The sequence below is a fragment of the Entelurus aequoreus genome, linkage group LG14 (genome assembly GCF_033978785.1).
Source record: "Entelurus aequoreus isolate RoL-2023_Sb linkage group LG14, RoL_Eaeq_v1.1, whole genome shotgun sequence".
Classification (NCBI taxonomy): domain Eukaryota; kingdom Metazoa; phylum Chordata; class Actinopteri; order Syngnathiformes; family Syngnathidae; genus Entelurus; species Entelurus aequoreus.
This window is the reverse complement of record NC_084744.1, coordinates 43,383,712-43,401,617: the sequence shown is the minus strand read 5'-3', so window position 1 is coordinate 43,401,617 and position 17,906 is coordinate 43,383,712. Positions and strand designations below refer to the sequence as shown.

General features: G+C 39.6%; 1 protein-coding gene across 3 annotated transcripts in view; it reads left to right on the top strand.

Annotated features, from left to right (window-relative positions):
• The window catches only part of LOC133664926 (disintegrin and metalloproteinase domain-containing protein 23), a 70,638-nt gene that overhangs the window by 403 nt on the left and 52,329 nt on the right, over positions 1-17,906 (top strand). For all 3 annotated transcript variants that reach the window (XM_062069962.1, XM_062069960.1, XM_062069961.1), the window contains exons 2-3: positions 302-513; positions 4,084-4,160. In XM_062069962.1, the coding sequence (XP_061925946.1) occupies positions 302-513; positions 4,084-4,160 (289 nt within the window). The remainder of the gene's footprint in view (positions 1-301; positions 514-4,083; positions 4,161-17,906) is intronic.

The window sequence follows — 17,906 nt, the reverse complement described above, 5'->3', positions numbered from 1 at the left end:
CTCGCATTTGAACAATAAAACAACATAAACAAGTGTTATGACTGTTTAAAGCTAACTGTCATGCATATATCACTTTTGGAATTGCAATAGAGACATATCACAATCTAAATGAAATGGCTACTGTAATAATCATTTGCAGCAAAAAGTAATCTTGGCAGTCATATTTGCTTGCAAGTATACTGCTACATTTTGGACCCTGAAGTGTCCTCAGGGGTTGCAATGACATCCAAACCCCTTTTGCCTTGGTGTTATCATCACAACTTGAGGATGACAGCTGGTTCAGGTGTGTATGTGTATGCAGTTTCTCTTAGAGCAGAGGACAAGGTTGAGAGGGACGCAGTGCCGGTGAAGCAACAGGCAACTGCAGCAACCGCTATTGAAAACACAACACACCATGCAGCCGAGCATGTGATCACCTTCCCATCCCGCCTAATCTACTACCTAAACGAGGGCTCAGAGAGCACCTACCATGACCTGGACACGAAAGTCAGGAGCCAAGCCAGTGACGGTCAGGTGAGCAAATTCAGAACGCACATTCTGCAACATTCAGCAGTAGTGGCCCATCTTCCATCTTGTAATCCTGTTTTCTAAACGCATAAATAGCGTACAAAGTCCTGCTGTGCGATGCTGAAGAAAGCTGCAGCCATGCAGAATCACCATCTGTCATTTGTCCACCACATCTGTTTATGTCGTCCAGCGGGGGCTAGATTGCTAACTTGTCTACAGCTTTCTAATAAACAGGCCTACAGTCCACTTCTGTCCCGTAAATTAAAGTATGCGAATGGACATACACAAAAAGTTATACCATTTAAGACAAGCCATTCTTCTACCACTAAAGGTGCAATGATTTTATGTGACAGCACCACAGGAAATTGTAAGAAATGGACAATCAACAGGACAGGACTGTTGCAGTCGTTTCTACAGTCAAAGGGATTTAGTTCCTACGATGAGGTGGCGACTTGTCCAGGGTGTACCCCGCCCTCCGCCCGAATGCAGCTGAGATAGTCTCCAGCAGCACCCCCCCCCCCCCCCCCCCCCCCCCCCCGCTGCCCCAAAAGGGACTAGCGGTAGAAAATGGATGGATGGAATGAGTAAAAATTTCATAAAGTATGCTCCAGGAAATATGTTCTCTGAAGGAAACCTTACTCTCCCATACTCTGAAAACCTTTGTGTGTCTGCAATGACACACTATTTTAACTTTAAAGATGAATTGGATTCATTGTTTTTCAACATTGACTCTTGCACATGTAAAAATGACCCACTCTACAACGTCAAATCAGTCAGACGTTTAACAAAACCTTAACCAGTCATCATCTGCTTCTGATCAGTTTCCCCTGACATCAGCTCTCCTCTTAGAGCCAATAACATGCTTTTAGTCACGCACGCTTTAGAGGGTCATTCATCGGCTATGACTTTTCTTTCCCTTCATTCAGTCCTAAGTACTTTTCTTTTATCATACTAGGATAGTTCCTCACTGGATTAACATGTTTTAACACACTTGATTAATATGATCAACATACATAATTAACTGTTTTGTGATTACAATCTTTGATTACACTCTGGAGTATATAACTGATTATATATTTGGGCCCTTTGGTTGTGCCGTGCCTAGGTGCATATAGGTGTTAGGACCAGAGGGTTTCCACTAAACTCAACACTTGCAAATTTGACACAGATAAGTGAACAAATGCATCGTCAACGCACTGTAGCATTCTTGCTAGCGGCTAACGTCCCTCCACAGTGCAAAGTCACTTCTAAGTCAACAGTCCTCACCTCCATGGTAGCAAAAAAAACCGATGTTTCTTACAAGTATTTTCACCAGACGACAAGTAATAGCTACTGTAAACATACTATACTACACACCGTATCATGTATTCATCCATCCATCCATTCATTTTCTACCGCTTGTCCTGTTTGGGGTCGCGGGGGGTGCTGGAGCCTGACTAAGCTGCATTCAAGAGGTGGGCGGGGTACGCCCTGGACAAGTCGCCACCTCATCGCAGGGCCTACACAGATAGACAGACAACATTCACACTCACATTCACACACTAGGGCCCATTTAGTGTTGCCAATCAACCTATCCACAGGTGAAGTGAAGTGAATTATATTTATATAGCGCTTTTCTCTAGTGACTCAAAGCGCTTTACATAGTGAAAACCCAATATCTAAGTTACATTTAAACCAGTGTGGGTGGCACTGGGAGCAGGTAGGTAAAGTGTTCTGCCCAAGGGCACAACGGCAGTGACTAGGATGGCGGAAGCAGGGATCGAACCTGGAACCCTCAAGTTGCTGGCACGGCCACTCTACCAACCAAGCTATACAGCCCCAGGTGCATGTCTTTGGAGGTGGGAGGAAGCCGGAGTACCCGGAGGGAACCCACGCAGTCACGGGGAGAACATGCAAACTCCACACAGAAAGATCCCGAGCGCAGGATTGAACCCAGGACCTTCGTATTGTGAGGCAGACACACTAACCCCTGTTCCATCGTGCTGCCCCACTGGTATACATATATATCTAAATATATATGTATGTATACATATATATATATGTGTATGTATAGATACACATACAGTATACAGTATATATATGTATACTGTATATATATATATATACAGTATATACATATATATCATATATACTGTATATGTATGATACTATATATCATTACTGTCGATATTTGTATCTATCACTTTACATTTAAGAGCTCTAGCTTGCTGTTAGTGGTTAGCATAGCCTCCTACGGTGTGTACTATCGTATGTATACAGTAGTCAGTGTATGGTTGATACTACAATGGCTAGATCGATATTGTTAATGAAAAACATTTTGTTGTTGTTTACAAACTCAGTAAGTTAGTCCCTGGGCACATATTGTTACACAAGTTACATCCTGTTTTTTGTCCGATTGTAATTGAGATCAAAAATGGAATCAATCAATGATTGACTCTTGCATGTGTAAAAATGACCCACTCTACAACGTCAAATCAGTCAGACGTTTAACAAAACCATAACCAGCCAGTTGACAGCTGGTTAACTACAGTTGATTGTGGTTTACAGTTGATGCTGTAGGTAGTCTCTTGGGGATCACAATCTTCAGTCGCCACTCCTACTTACTGAGCCTCATGTTTAACAGCAGTCAGTCAACTCCTGACTCAACATCCAATCATCTCCAGCTTGCCAACGTCCATGGATCTGTAGACGTAGCAGTAAAATCCGGATACCGTATTTTTCGGACTATAAGTCGCTCCGGAGTATAAGTCGCACCGGCCGAAAACGCATAATAAAGAAGGAAAAAAACATACATAAGTCCACTAGAGTATAACTCGCATTTTTTGGGGAAATTTATTTGATAAAACCCAACACCAAGAATAGACATTTGAAAGGCAATTTAAAATAAATGAAGAATAGTGAACAACAGGCTGAATAAGTGTACGTTATATGACGCATAAATAACCAACATAATAAAGAAGGAAAAAAACATACATAAGTCGCACTAGAGTATAACTCGCATTTTTTGGGGAAATTTATTTGATAAAACCCAACACCAAGAATAGACATTTGAAAGGCAATTTAAAATAAATGAAGAATAGTGAACAACAGGCTGAATAAGTGTAGGTTATATGACGCATAAATAACCAACTGAGAACGTGCCTGGTATCTTAACGTAACATATTATGGTAAGAGTCATTCAAATAACTATAACATATAGAACATGCTATACGTTTACCAAACAATCTGTCACTCCTAATCGCTAAATCCGATGAAATCTTATACGTCTAGTCTCTTACGTGAATGAACTAAATAATATTATTTTATATTTTACAGTAATGTGTTAATAATTTCACACATAAGTCGCTCCTGAGTATAAGTCGCACCCCCAGCCAAACTATGAAAAAAACTGCGACTTATAGTCTGAAAAATACGGTACTTCTTCAGTCTTCTTCTTCCTGTGCTGTTTATTGGCGTTTTAATTCTGGAGTGCATTACTGCTTCACATTTTGTCACCTTTAGGGCATTTACATTTTGAGCTATCACTTTTAACAACAGCCATCAAAACAGTGAATAATAGTTTTTCTCACCCTACAGGCAATTCACCTTGCTCAGGTTAGCTTCCAGCTGGAAGCCTTTGGCGCCCGATTTGTTCTGGATCTAACATTGAACAAGTAAGTGCACCTCTCCGTCATTGTTATTTAACTCCAAGTGCGCACCTCCTCCAACGTTATAAAACAAGACACTCTTAATTAGTGTCCAAGTTGTGTTTGCACAACCCTGCTGACTGACAGACAAACAAATGCTCCTCGACCAGTAAAAGCCTGAGTAAATCCTCGCCACTGCGGTTGTTAGTCATAACAAATTTTCAGACTGTGGTTTGTCCTTTGGTTAGAGCGTGTCTCATAACAGCAGCTGTTGCTGAGGTTGTGTTGACAGAAATGCAAGGATGGTTAGAGGATGCACCGCTTTTGTATTTCTGCCCACATTGTGGCAGAGGAGCACGATGTAATATCATAGGAAACAGTAAAAACATCCACAGCATTTTAGAGTTCTTAACGCCGAGCTACTTGTGCTACTAAGTTTTCCAATTGTAACCTAAGCACACGTTGCTAGCTGTACGATATTGAAAAAAATAAACAGAAGACATTTCCACAAAAATTACCTTCATCCAAGATCTGCTCAAATTTAAAGGGGACCAGTGATGAATGTTGTCTTTTCTGACCTAGGAATGTTGTTACAAAGTTGGATACTTGTGTTAAACAATTTCAAAGTGTCAAATCAAAAGGTTCATGCATTTTGGCGCAAACTTGCACGCAGTTTTGGATGCCTCTCTTTTTGGGTTTATGAGTCTGGCTACATTGTGACGTCCCCGCAAGATGGAAACATTTATTTGGAAATTAAGGGCCTGACCTACTAAAGGTTTGCGTGAACTAAAACACGTACAAACCGAATATCAGACGCAAAGCTGATCTACTAAACTTATGAGCAGAGGATTGCGTCTCTTAAGTGAGCAGAGTGAGGAGAGAAATCCATATAGCGTGTCTGTCTTCAGGAATATGCAGAATACATGCTGATCATCAGAATGCCCACAATACTGGGAGGAGGAGATGCAAATCTAATCATTCAGCATCTGAAATGTGATTTATCAAGAATGATCACTGTTCTGAGGGCGCTATTAAGCACACGACTGTAAGAAAATAGTTGCTAATTTTAGATTTAGATTTATTGGTCCCCGTTGGGGAAATTCATTTTCACTGCCATACATATAAACAATAAACATTACACATCACGAACAAAAGTAACAAAAAGACATCATACTTGACCAACACATTTACAGGCTTGTCAGACAGGTCCGCCGGGTCTGCTGTTTAGGGCGGCTATAGCTGCAGGAATAAGGCTTTTCCCGAGGCGGACCCTCCGGAATTTGATAGTTCTGTACCTGCGCCCTGATAGTAGTAATGCTGCAAAGACACTCGATTGACAGATAATCCACGTGTGTCTGTCAACATTTTGGACTTTGACCAATAAAAAATATTAGACATATCGTCTATACAGCAATATCATTTTAGAATTTTATAGCTGCTGGATGACTTAAGGGGCTATTGGAAACAAATTAAATTGATAAGTTTTGGTGTCTGCTGACGTTTCTTTTTAATTCTGTTCATTTTTTAGCTTAAGAAATATATTTTTATAATATATTTATTATTTGAAAATTAGTATTTCCGTAATCCATTTCTTGCGTTTGGATCATTCTAGACGCATGAATGTATTGCAGTTGTGCTGGTTCACCGTCTCCCCGACGCGCTAAAAATAGTTTCTGTTGTCTACAGATTGCAATTCTATATTGCAGAAAAAGTGTTACAAATTATAGATGTGTGCTGTTAGTTCAACAACATCGCAAACAGGTTGGAGGGCAAAATGACATGAATGTGGAGGGCACATAATGCCAGTAGTACACACAGAAACCTACCGTATTTTTCGGATTATAAATCGCTCCGGAGTATAAATCGCACCGGCCGAAAATGCATAATAAAGAAGGAAAAAAACATACCTGTATATAAGTCGCACTAGAGTATAAGTCGCATTTTTGGGGGGAATTTTTCGCCAGGCCCTTACAAGTTTCTCGCTTACTCCAAACTTTCTTTCTGCTGCTCGATAGCTGTTTTCTGCTGCATATTTCAGTACTTCCAGCTTGTAACCTGCAGTATATGATTTCCTTTTCGGTGCCATTTTTGTTCAGCGCTTCTCAGTTTTTATAAGTTCCCGCCAATGTTGAAATGATAAATTTTCATAGGTACGGAAGTAGTAGCATGTAGCATCTTTTTTTTCACAATGCACTTCTGCCACATTTTTATTGGTTGACGTGTGTGTGTGTGACGATTGCTGATATACGCCTAGTCTCTTACGTGAATGAGATAAATAATATTATTTGATATTTTACAGTAATGTGTTAATAATTTCACACATAAGTCGCTCCAGAGTATAAATCGTACCCCCCGCCAAACTATGAAAAAAACTGCGACTTATAATCGGAAAAATACGGTAATTAAAATAGGGCGGTCTGCATCACTTTTTAATTCTACGTGCAATGTTAGTAGATCACACACAACACACCCATCAACAGTACACACAATTTTATAGCTTGCACATGCTGTTTACCGTGTGTTATTTGGATCTTAGTAAACCAAATGTCAAGCTTTCAGCCAAAGGGGTAGGAGCTCCTTCACCTCTGCTTCAGGCTATGAGAAAACACAACAAATGAGGATAAAGTAATATTTCCCATCTAATCTTGGCATGCACATAATAACACCGATGTGCAACATGCAGTGACAAAAACGCTGCTAAAAGCAGCTGTTTTTTATGCAAAGTGAATCAATAGGCGAGTGTCCAGGTGTACCTAATGGCGTAATGGGGTGAATCCATATAATATTTATGACGTTTATTTTTGGCCATGTCTGACAAAAAAATAGCAGTGACGACTTCAAGATATATATCTAAACAGTGCACATTTTCAAAAAAAGACAGAGTGCGGCTTGGTTTCATTTGCAATCTGTGAACGCCTCCAGAATTTAACATTTTATGGGGACTCAAAAAAGGGGTTGTAAAAGTGACTGTGGAGCAACATTTACGCCAAATTTACACCATAGCATATCCGATTAATTTTATTTAAACCAGTATTTTTCAACCTTTTTTGAGCCAAGGCACATTTTTTTCATTGAAAAAATACGGAGGCACACCACCAGCAGAAATGTTAAAAAAATGAAACTCCACCAGGATGTCTTTTTTTGAGTTCGTTGTTGTTTTCCTGTGTGTAGTGCTTTAGCTCCTATCTTGCGCTGTTATTTTGGTGGCTCTTCCTGTTTTGTTGGTGTTTGTCTGATCTATACCACAAGAAAGTGTTTTAAAAGTACAGTAGATTAAAATTATAGGTCCACCTTAAAATGCCCTTCTTCCCAACCAATGTCCAACCCTTAGGCTTAGTATTTTTGTCATAATCATACTCACAAACAAATAAATATACTTAGCAGTGTCAGGCTGGAAGAACAGGGCCAAGCAGATTTATCTTGATGAATAGAACAGCATTTGTCAAAGATAATGACTTTTACAGAGGTACCTGCCAAACTCTAGAATGTTTCTTTTACAGTTGGCAGGCTCCAAGAAAGGGAAAAAAAACTGCTGTACAAGCTTATTTTGGAAAGATCGGGTCTTTAATTAGCTTTAATTAGGTTAATTCAAAATGAGCATGGAGACGGACATTCTGCAGATCACTGTCCCGTTTGGAGACACAGGGCCGTGGACACTCAATGATATTGATTTAGTTCCTTCTCTGAGTAGCCAGTCTACATTTGCGAGGGATATTGTGCATGTGTACAAGGATTTTAAAATGCTAATTGAATTCCATGGCTCTTAATGTGATTTAAAGCTATTCTGTCATAAGCTATGGTAATTTTATATTGACTTCATGGCTGAGTGGTGTCAAACATCAAGGCCTCCGTTTGTAAACCCATCCAATGATCAAGAAAGTGGTGTTTTATTCCAACACCGCAAAATAATTGTCATTCCTTGAGGCAGGGAAAAGCGTGCTTTTTCAGCAGCTGTGCCAATAATGGAGATTGCAGAAATGTTGCATTGTTGTTCATCACGGGGAGAATGTATTTACTTTTGGTCAGGAGAGAATGTTTCCACCTGTGTTTGCTGGATTACTCGGAAAGTTAAGCTAATACGCATAGAATCTTGCCTTCGAGACGTCTCAGGGGTGAAAACGGGTGGTTTAGGTTTGGGTGAGATCTCTTTGGTTCTGCAACAAGGTTTGACATTTTTGTGTCTTAACACAGCAGTTGACATGTTGTCGACATCATTGACTTAAAAAGGATGTTTGACAATGTTGATCTTGTGCATTCAGACGGGGAAAGTACAGTGTGACCTTCATCCCTTTGCTATTTGTGTGTAGGTTATCTTTGAGAAACACATGCTAACTCCTGCTTTTTGTGTGTGCGAGAGAAGAGGAGTTTGAATTTTGCTTAGTGTTATCCTTGTGACAGTCCTGATCTATATATAGACAGATCTGCAGAGTGCCTGAATGCCATTTTATCTGCTCACCTCCTAAATTCACCTGAGAGTTTCAACTGAGAGCATTTATCTAGTCTGTTCCCTGAATGATTGCTCCCACAATAACATACCGTAGTAATTTAACTTTATACGAGTGGCGAAATATTAAAATCTTTTATTATAGTGTGGCACTAAAAACCGGTAAACTACAATCGCAACAATAAAGATATTGATTGGCTACAATAGCACTTGCTAACATACAGTTTACAATTTAACAGTCAGTTTAACTACAAAACCCAAAACCAGTGAAGTTGGCAGGTTGTGTAAATGGTAAATAAAAACAGAATACAATGATTTGTAAATCCTTTTCAACCTATGTTCAATTAAATTAACTGCAAAGACAAGATACTTAATGTTCAAACTGAGAAACCTAATTTTTTTTTAGCAAATATTAGCTCATTCGAAATTTGATTTGCAACATGTTTCAAAAAAGCACAAGTGGCAAAAAAGACTGAGAAAGTTGAGGAATGCTCATCAAACACTTACAGTATTTGGAACATCCCACAGGTGAACATGCTAATTGGGAACAGGTGGGTTCCATGATTGGGTGTAAAAGCAACTTCCATGAAATGCTCAGTCATTCACAAACAAGGATGGGGCGAGGGTCACCACTTTGTCAACAAATGCGTGAGCAAATTGTTTAAGAACAACATTTCTCAACCAGATATTGCAAAGAATTTAGGGATTTCACCATCTGCGGTCCGTAATATCATCAAAAGGTTCAGAGAATCTGGAGAAATCACTGCATGTAAGCAGCAAGGCTGAAAACCAACCAATGCCCATGACCTTCGATCCCTCAGGCAGTACTGCATCAAAAACCGACATCAGTGTGTAAAGGCTATCACCACGTGGGCTCAGGAACACTTCAGAAAACCACTGTCAGTAACTACAGTTCGTCGCTACATCTGTAAGTGCAAGTTAAAACTCTACTATGCAAAGCGAAAGCCATTTATCAACAACACCTGTAAACTCCGCCTGCTTCGCTGGGCCCGAGCTCATCTAAGATGGACTGATGCAAAGTGGAAACGTGTTCTGTGGTCTGACGAGTCCTCATTTCAAATTGTTTTTGGAAACTGTGAACGTCGTGTCCTTCGGACCAAAGAGGAAAAGAATCATCAGGACTATTATAGGCGCAAAGTACAAAAGCCAGCATCTGTGATGGTATGGGGGTGTATTAGTGCCCAAGACATGGGTAACTTACACATCTGTGAAGGCACCATTAATGCTGAAAGGTACATACAGGTTTTGGAGCAACTTATGTTGCCATCCAAGCAACGTTATCATGGACGCCCCTGCTTATTTCAGCAAGACAATGCCAAGCCACGTGTTACAACAGCGTAGCTTCATAGTAAAAGAGTGTGGGTACTAGACTGGCCTGCCTGTAGTCCAGACCTGTCTCCCATTGAAAATGTGTGGCGCAATATGAAGACTAAAATACAACCACGGAGACCCCGGACTGTTGAACAACTTAAGCTGTACATCAAGCAAGAATGGGAAAGAATTCCACCTGAAAAGCTTCAAAAATGTGTCTTCTCAGTTCCCAAATGTTTACTCAGTGTTGATAAAAGGAAAGGCCATGTAACACAGTGGTAAAAATGGCCCTGTGACATTTTTTTGCAATGTGTTGCTGCCATTAAATTCTAAGTTAATAATTATTTGCACAAATAAATTAAGTTTCTCAGTTCGAACATTAAATATCGTGTCCTTGCAGTCTATTCAATTGAATATAAGTTGAAAAGGATTTGCAAATCATTGTATTCTGTTTTTATTTACCATTTACACAACGTGACAACTTCACTGCTTTTGGGTTTTGTATAACACACTACTTCCTGTTTCATTAACGATGGCATAATACATTATGAATTGTCTAACTCAGAGGTTTTCAAAGTGTGAGATTAAAGGCCTACTGAATTGAATTTTTTTTTATTTAAACTGGGATAGCAGATCTATTCTATGTGTCATACTTGATCATTTCGCGATATTGCCATATTTTTGCTGAAAGGATTTAGTATAAAACAACGACGATAAAGATCGCAACTTTTGGTATCTGATAAAAAAAAGGCTTGCCCCTACCGGAAGTAGCGTGGCGTAGTCAATTGAACATATCCACAAAGTTCCCTATTGTTTATAATGATGGCCGCCAGAAGTGAGAGAGATTCGGACCGAGAAAGGGACGATTTCCCCATTAATTTGAGCGAGGATGAAAGATTTGTGGATGAGGAAAATGCAAGTGAAGGACTAGTGGGGAGTGGAAGCAATTCAGATAGGGAAGATGCTGTGAGAGCCCGGGGTGACCTGATATTCAGCTGGGAATGACTACAACAGTAAATAAACACAAGACATATATATACTCTATTAGCCACAACACAACCAGGCTTATATTTAATATGCCACAAATTAATCCCGCATAAAAACACCTAGGTGTTTGTTATGCTAGCTCCTAGCTACTAGCTCGAGCTAGTTATAGCTCGAGCGGGTTATATGGACGGGATCCCGTATATATAACCCGCCAATACAATTCAAACACCTGCACAACACACACACTCACTCAGCCCAAAGAACCGTTCACCTAACCCAAGGTTCATAAAGCTTATATATTTAACCAAAGTTACGTACGTGACACGCACGTACGGGCAAGCAATCAAATGTTTGGAAGCGCGTGGGTGGGACCTGATATTCAGCTGGGAATGACTACAACAGTAAATAAACACAAGACATATATATACTCTATTAGCCACAACACAACCAGGCTTATATTTAATATGCCACAAATTAATCCCGCATAAAAACACCTAAGTGTTTGTTATGCTAGCTCCTAGCTACTAGCTCGAGCTAGTTATAGCAAGCGATCAAATGTTTGGAAGCACAGCTACGTACTCACGGTATCGCGTCTGTGTATCCAAATCAAAGTCCTCCTTGTTAGAGTCTCTGTTGTCCGAGTTCTTCGATCTTGACTGCATCTTTCGGGAATGTAAACAAACACCGGCTGTGTTGTGTTGCTGACTTCCCTCGCAAAATATCCGCTTCGCACCGACAACTTTCTTCTTTGCTTGCTCAGCTTCTTTCTCCATAATGCAATGAACAAATTGCAACAGATTCACCAACACAGATGTCCAGAATACTGTGGAATAATGAGATGAAAACAGAGCTATTTCGTATTGGCTTCAATGGGGAAGCCATACCTCTGTTAAACTGGCTACGTCACGCGCATACGTCATCATACCGAGACGTTTTCAAGCGGAAGTGTGGGTTATATATAATCTATCAGACTGCGTGGTCGGTAGTAGTGGGTTTCAGTAGGCCTTTAACCTCAACTGGAACATGCTAGAAGACGAAAACATTTTTTTTCCAAGACCAAACAAATACACATTTTTTTAAAACACACATTTTTCAGTGTGTTTTGGCCTCTTTTACACACGCAAACATATGTTTTCGTCCTTAACAATGATGATTCCAATTTACATGTAACACACTTCTTTGTGGTCTTGATAAAATGTACCGGATATGCTTTGCTGTAAAATGTTTCCTGAGTGAAATTTATAACCCATTTTTTGAGTGTCTGCAAACGGTTGGTGTGCATTCCCAGAAAACCTTCACACCCCACCCTCTCCAAAAGCATCAGAATTTAATGTGCATGCTGCTTTACCTACCTTGGATGGTTACTTGAATTGCGACGCGGGTGGTTAAACGGTCAGTGATCAGGTCAATGCATACGTCAGTGCAAAAATGAGTGAGGAGCCTCCGACTAGTGTGTTTTCGCTGGCAAATATACTCCAAAATACCCCCTGACTGGACTTAAGATAGAACTGCCACCAAGGTTTGAGCACATAAATGACATTCGATTAAAAACTGCATGCAAGCTCACACCCAGATGCATAAACCTTATTATTGTTTAGCATGACTATCCAACATTGTAACAATATTTAAAATGTAAAAAAAGACAAACATCATCATACGTAACTTTTAAAAACAGAGCTTTTGGAAAACTCAGGGCAGAGTTGAGTTTTTCCAAAAACTGTGGCTTCAGCTTTTGTGTGTGGATGGGAAAATTTGAGTCGTCAGTTTGTTGGTGCCATTAGAAATGTCGTACATTATCTCGTGTTTTTAAACATATTTTTATTTATTTATTTTTTATTTTTTTATTTTTTTTGTGTCCTGTCCAGCTTCTCAGGCAAATCATATAGTTGATGTAGATGCCTATATTGGCTGTTCAGATTTACTTCACACAAGAGAAGTGTAGGATACTTCTCTTGTTGCCTTATTTGTATTTGACTTTATTAAATGTATTTGTATTATCATTTGGTGCAGCCGGGCCGGAGCAGGAGGGGATAGAAAGAGAAAAAAAGGAAGACGGATGGGGAAATTGTAGGGACAGGAGGGGGATAAGACAGAGAGACAAAAACAACAGCAAACATAACAACAACAATAGAGCAACATCAACAAATATGATGGTAAAAGTGATAGCAAAGAAGCAGTTAGTGAAATAAATAATAATACAAAAATGACAATGAGCATTATTACACTACAAATGGAGCAATACAAATACCAATAGAAATAGCGCTATTGATAATGAACAATACCAATAATTTACCTCTGTTATCAACAATAGAGTTGTTCAAATGCAACAATACATATACGTAATGATAACTACAGATACAAAAGAAAGCAGAAAAATGGAGGGGAAGAAAGAGAAGCAACCTATATTAACCTTGTAGACTGTTATAGTATCAATAGGTTAAGCTTTGTCAGGGTGCCATGTGTTATCCAGTTTACCCTAGGGTAACAATGTTAATTTATGTTTGATGAAACGTGATTATGTGCATGAGTGTATGTATGTATATGTACTTGTATATGTACAGTATGTGTATATGTATGTTTGTACAGTGAATGTATATGTACAGTATGTGTATATGTATGTTTGTACAGTGAATGTATATGTACAGTATGTGTATATGTATGTTTGTACAGTGAATGTATATGTACAGTATGTGTATATGTATGTTTGTACAGTGAATGTATATGTACAGTATGTGTATATGTATGTTTGTACAGTGAATGTATATGTACAGTATGTGTATATGTATGTTTGTACAGTGAATGTATATGTACAGTATGTGTATATGTATGTTTGTACAGTGAATGTGTTTTTAAACATTAACACCCAACCATAAAGCTATTGAGTTATTGAGTGATGGTTTCATTTTGTGCAGCTGTAGACACTCATGCACGCGTGGGTGAAGAAAAAAATACTGTTTCACAAGCTCTGTGTTTAAATATAATGTACACGTCATTGTAGATCTATTATATCGACATATAATGTGCGGCCAGGTAAGTTGTGGCTGCTTTTTTCAAGCTTTTTATTGTTCAAAATGACTACGACTATGACAGCTTATGAGTATGTTTTTTTGTGAGACAGATATTTTTAAAAACTCAAGATTTCTGGATGGAGATTTGCTTAACACCAGAGAGGGAGAAATGGGCATTTTTGAAAATATCATCGTCTGCATGGACATGGTCTGATTTTGACTGCAGAAGCGAGCTTCCGTTATCTGAAAGGTAAAATTAATTGAGCAAAAAACTTGAGAGAATATGCTCCAGAAAATATTTTTCTTCCAGGGAATAAGGGAGCCCCCAACCTCAGTTATGTTTAATTAAAGGCCCACCCTTTTTAAAAAAAAAACAACCCTGATCTAACTATTTACCTACCTTCATGTAGAATGGCGCTTTTAACTTCAAAGTGTCATGCAGTTTAGAGGCATTTTTTTCATATTTAGAGTTGAATGAGACCTGCGATGAGGTGGCGACTTGTCCTGGGTGTACCGTGCCTTCCGCCCGAATCCCGCTGGGATAGGCTCCAGCCACCCCCGCAACCCAGAGAGGGACAAGCGGTAGAAAATGGATGGATGAATGGGGTTGAATGACCTTAGGGGCATTGACCGTTTGAAGTTTAATGGCAAGTTTTGAACTATCGAGAATTTGGGCTTTGGGCTTGTTCCTTGAGCTTTGCAAAGGCAGGTCGGTCCGCTTGCAAGTGGACTCTGAATGCTGAGTGAGGACTGAAGTGTGAACGCAGACAACGCACCCTTAAATTACATCGAATACTGAGTGGTCGGATATAGTTCCTTTACACTTGTTTCAGACAATATAGTTTGGTTGTGCTTAGGGTTGCAAAATTCCGGGAATATTCAAAGTTGGAAACTTTCCATGAGAATTAACGGGAATATATGTGAATTAACGTGAATTAACGGGAATTAATGGAAAAATAATGGAAAAATAATGGGAATAAACATTGAATGCAACATGCTAGATCTTGCAGCATGATTATTAGCTAAAACAACCTGATCTCTTTGGGATGCATCACTTTGTGGGCGGTTTTATTTACGTGGCTCCACCTCGACTGCGTCTTCTCCCTGTCAGCCATGTTATAGTTTTTAGCGCTTCCATAGCGAGTCCACTGACAGATGTAAGTTAGAACTATATGCTACTTTATATTAGAAATGGAAACAGCGTATGCATGTGCATGTATGAGTCAGTCTACCCCACAACAAGAGGATAGCGAAAAAGAAGGAGCTTATTGACTACTGTATGGCAGTGTTTTTCAACCTTTTTTGAGCCAAGGCACATTTTTTGCGTTAAAAAAATCCAGAGGCACACCACCAGCAAAAATCATAAAAAAACTAAACTCAGTTGACAGTAAAAAGTCGTTGTCGCAATTGTTGGATATGACTTTAAACCATAACCAAGCATGCATCAATATAGCTCTTGTCTTAAAGTAGGTGTACTGCCACGACCTGTCACATCACACCATGATGCTGTTTTCCTGTGTGTAGTGTTTTAGTTCTTGTCTTGCGCTCCTATTTTGGTGGCTTTTTCTCTTTTTTTGGGATTTTCCTGTAGCAGTTTCATGTCTTCCTTTGAGCGATATTTCCCACATCTACTTTGTTTTCGCAATCAAAAATATTTCATTTGTTTTTATCCTTCTTGGTGGGGACATTGTTGATTGTCATGTCATATTCGGATGTACATTGTGGACGCCGTCTTTGCTCCACAGTAAGTCTTTGCTGTCGTCCAGCATTCTGTTTTTGTTTACTTTGTAGCCAGTTCAGTTTTAGTTTCGTTCTGCATAGCCTTCCCTAAGCTTCAATGCCTTTTCTTAGGGGCATTCACCTTTTGTTTATTTTTGGTGTAAGCATTAGACATCTTTTAACCTGCACGCTGCCACCTGCTGTTTTCGACATCTACAGAGCAATTAGCTACCGGCTGCCACCTACTGATATGGACGAGTATTACACGGTTACTCTGCCGAGCTCTAGACAGCACCGACACTCAACAGCAACACATAATTTGCAGAATATAATTACTGGTTCGCAAAAAATATTTTTAACCCAAATAGGTGAAATTAGATAATCTCCCACGGCACACCAGACTGTATCCCGCGGCACACGGTTGAAAAACACTGCTGTATGGACTACAATGCCGGACTCGCGCAAAGAACTGTGTGTAAATTTCTACCATACATGGAGATATCCGCTGACATCACAATTGGGAAAAACGTCACTAATGGGGAAAATTCCAAACGACTCGCTTGGAGCAAGTGTGAAGGGAGGCCAGATTGTTTTTTAAATATCTCCGCAATGCCTCCATGGTTTGATTTCAAATTTTTGGGACTAAGGCAGTTCCCAAATACACAAAAACAGGTATCATTAAGTAAGAAAAGTTGATTTTGCATAATAGGTTGTGTTTAAAACACTTCCTTGTGGTCTACATAACATGTAATGGTGGTGCTTTAGTCAAACGTTTGCATAGATTCTGTCTTTAATTCGCTTTCTGACTGTTTTCACCCTGTCAGCCATATTGTAGTTTTTTTTCGCACTTCCATATCGAGTCTACTGACGGATGTAAGTTAGAACTATACGCTACTTTTTATTAGAAATGGCAACATCGGAGGATTTTAGCATGCATTTGCATGTATGAGCTAGTCTGCCCCACAACAAGTGGGTAGAGAATAAGAAGGAACTTAGTGACTACAACTTTGGACTACAACTGACAATGGTAGACTTGGGTAAAGCAATTAGGGTAAACCTCTACCATAGATGGAGCTATCCGCTGACATACCTAAGGCAACATACGTCAATAAAATCTCAAATTTCAAATGGCTCTTTTTGATAAAGGCAAGATTGATTTATAGATATCTATGTCATGCTTTTATGGTTTGATTTTCAATTTTTAGGGATACAATTGCAAAAAAACGACTGCAAAAACAGGCGTAAAAAAAGACAAAAAGGCGTAATGTAAGGAGAAAAACATTTAATGTTGATGTTAACACAAAGCTTATTTACAGGCTTTTTTCTTTAGATATACCATGTATACTGTATTAGTATATTAGATTGTTTTTAGTCTTTTTAACAACATTTTGAATATCAAAATGACCGCATCCTTTGGACACCCGTGATCTACAGTGTCTAAATTTGGGTGTTTTGGCAATGGAGTGTTGGTATATATACACAGTGTGTTGTGTTTTCAGATGAAGAATGGGACAGCCCTTTGAGACACTTGTGATTTAGGGCTATATAAATAAACATTGATTGATTGATTGATTGACATGTTGTTTAAAGTAGCAATGGCCTTTTATCTATCTTCAAAGCAGATTATTTGCATGTGTTGGAAGTATGATCAAATCAACAGGCCTAAAAGTGCTATGTGTCACTACAGGAGTTTTATTTGATGTAGTTCCAGACATTAGAACTTCCTGCTGTGTTAGACCGTCCTTCTCTGCCGCTGCATTGTGTGTGCACGCCCCAGGACAGGACATCCTCATACACTCCTTACTTCAACAACTGCACACTTCAAGGTGCTCACATTCCAGTGGCCAATCCTCTGTACACTTCAATGCTGCCCACCAACCCATGCACAGACACCATTACTCCTTGGCGTGGTCCCACTCTCCACTCTTTCTGCCTCGTGTGTCAGGCTAAAAATAGCACCTCACTTAGGAGCCGCTCTCACGCCTTGAGCATCCTCTCGTAATAATGCACTTCCTGCTTGCATGCTCCTGAGCATCACTCACAAATGTCACGCCGCTGGTGTGTGTGTCACGGACAGAATCCGCCGGAACGCTGCCTCATTCCCAGGGAGAGGGGGATATCTTTCATTAGTGAGGCTACTGAAGAGGGAAAAAGTGTCATTATGGCAGAAAAAGTACAGATTGAATGTACATGAGGATGATGGGCGCTGACACAGACAACTATATATTTGTTCAAGGTGAAGATGAGGCCTCACAATCATCTGTTTTACTCATTTGAAGTTCT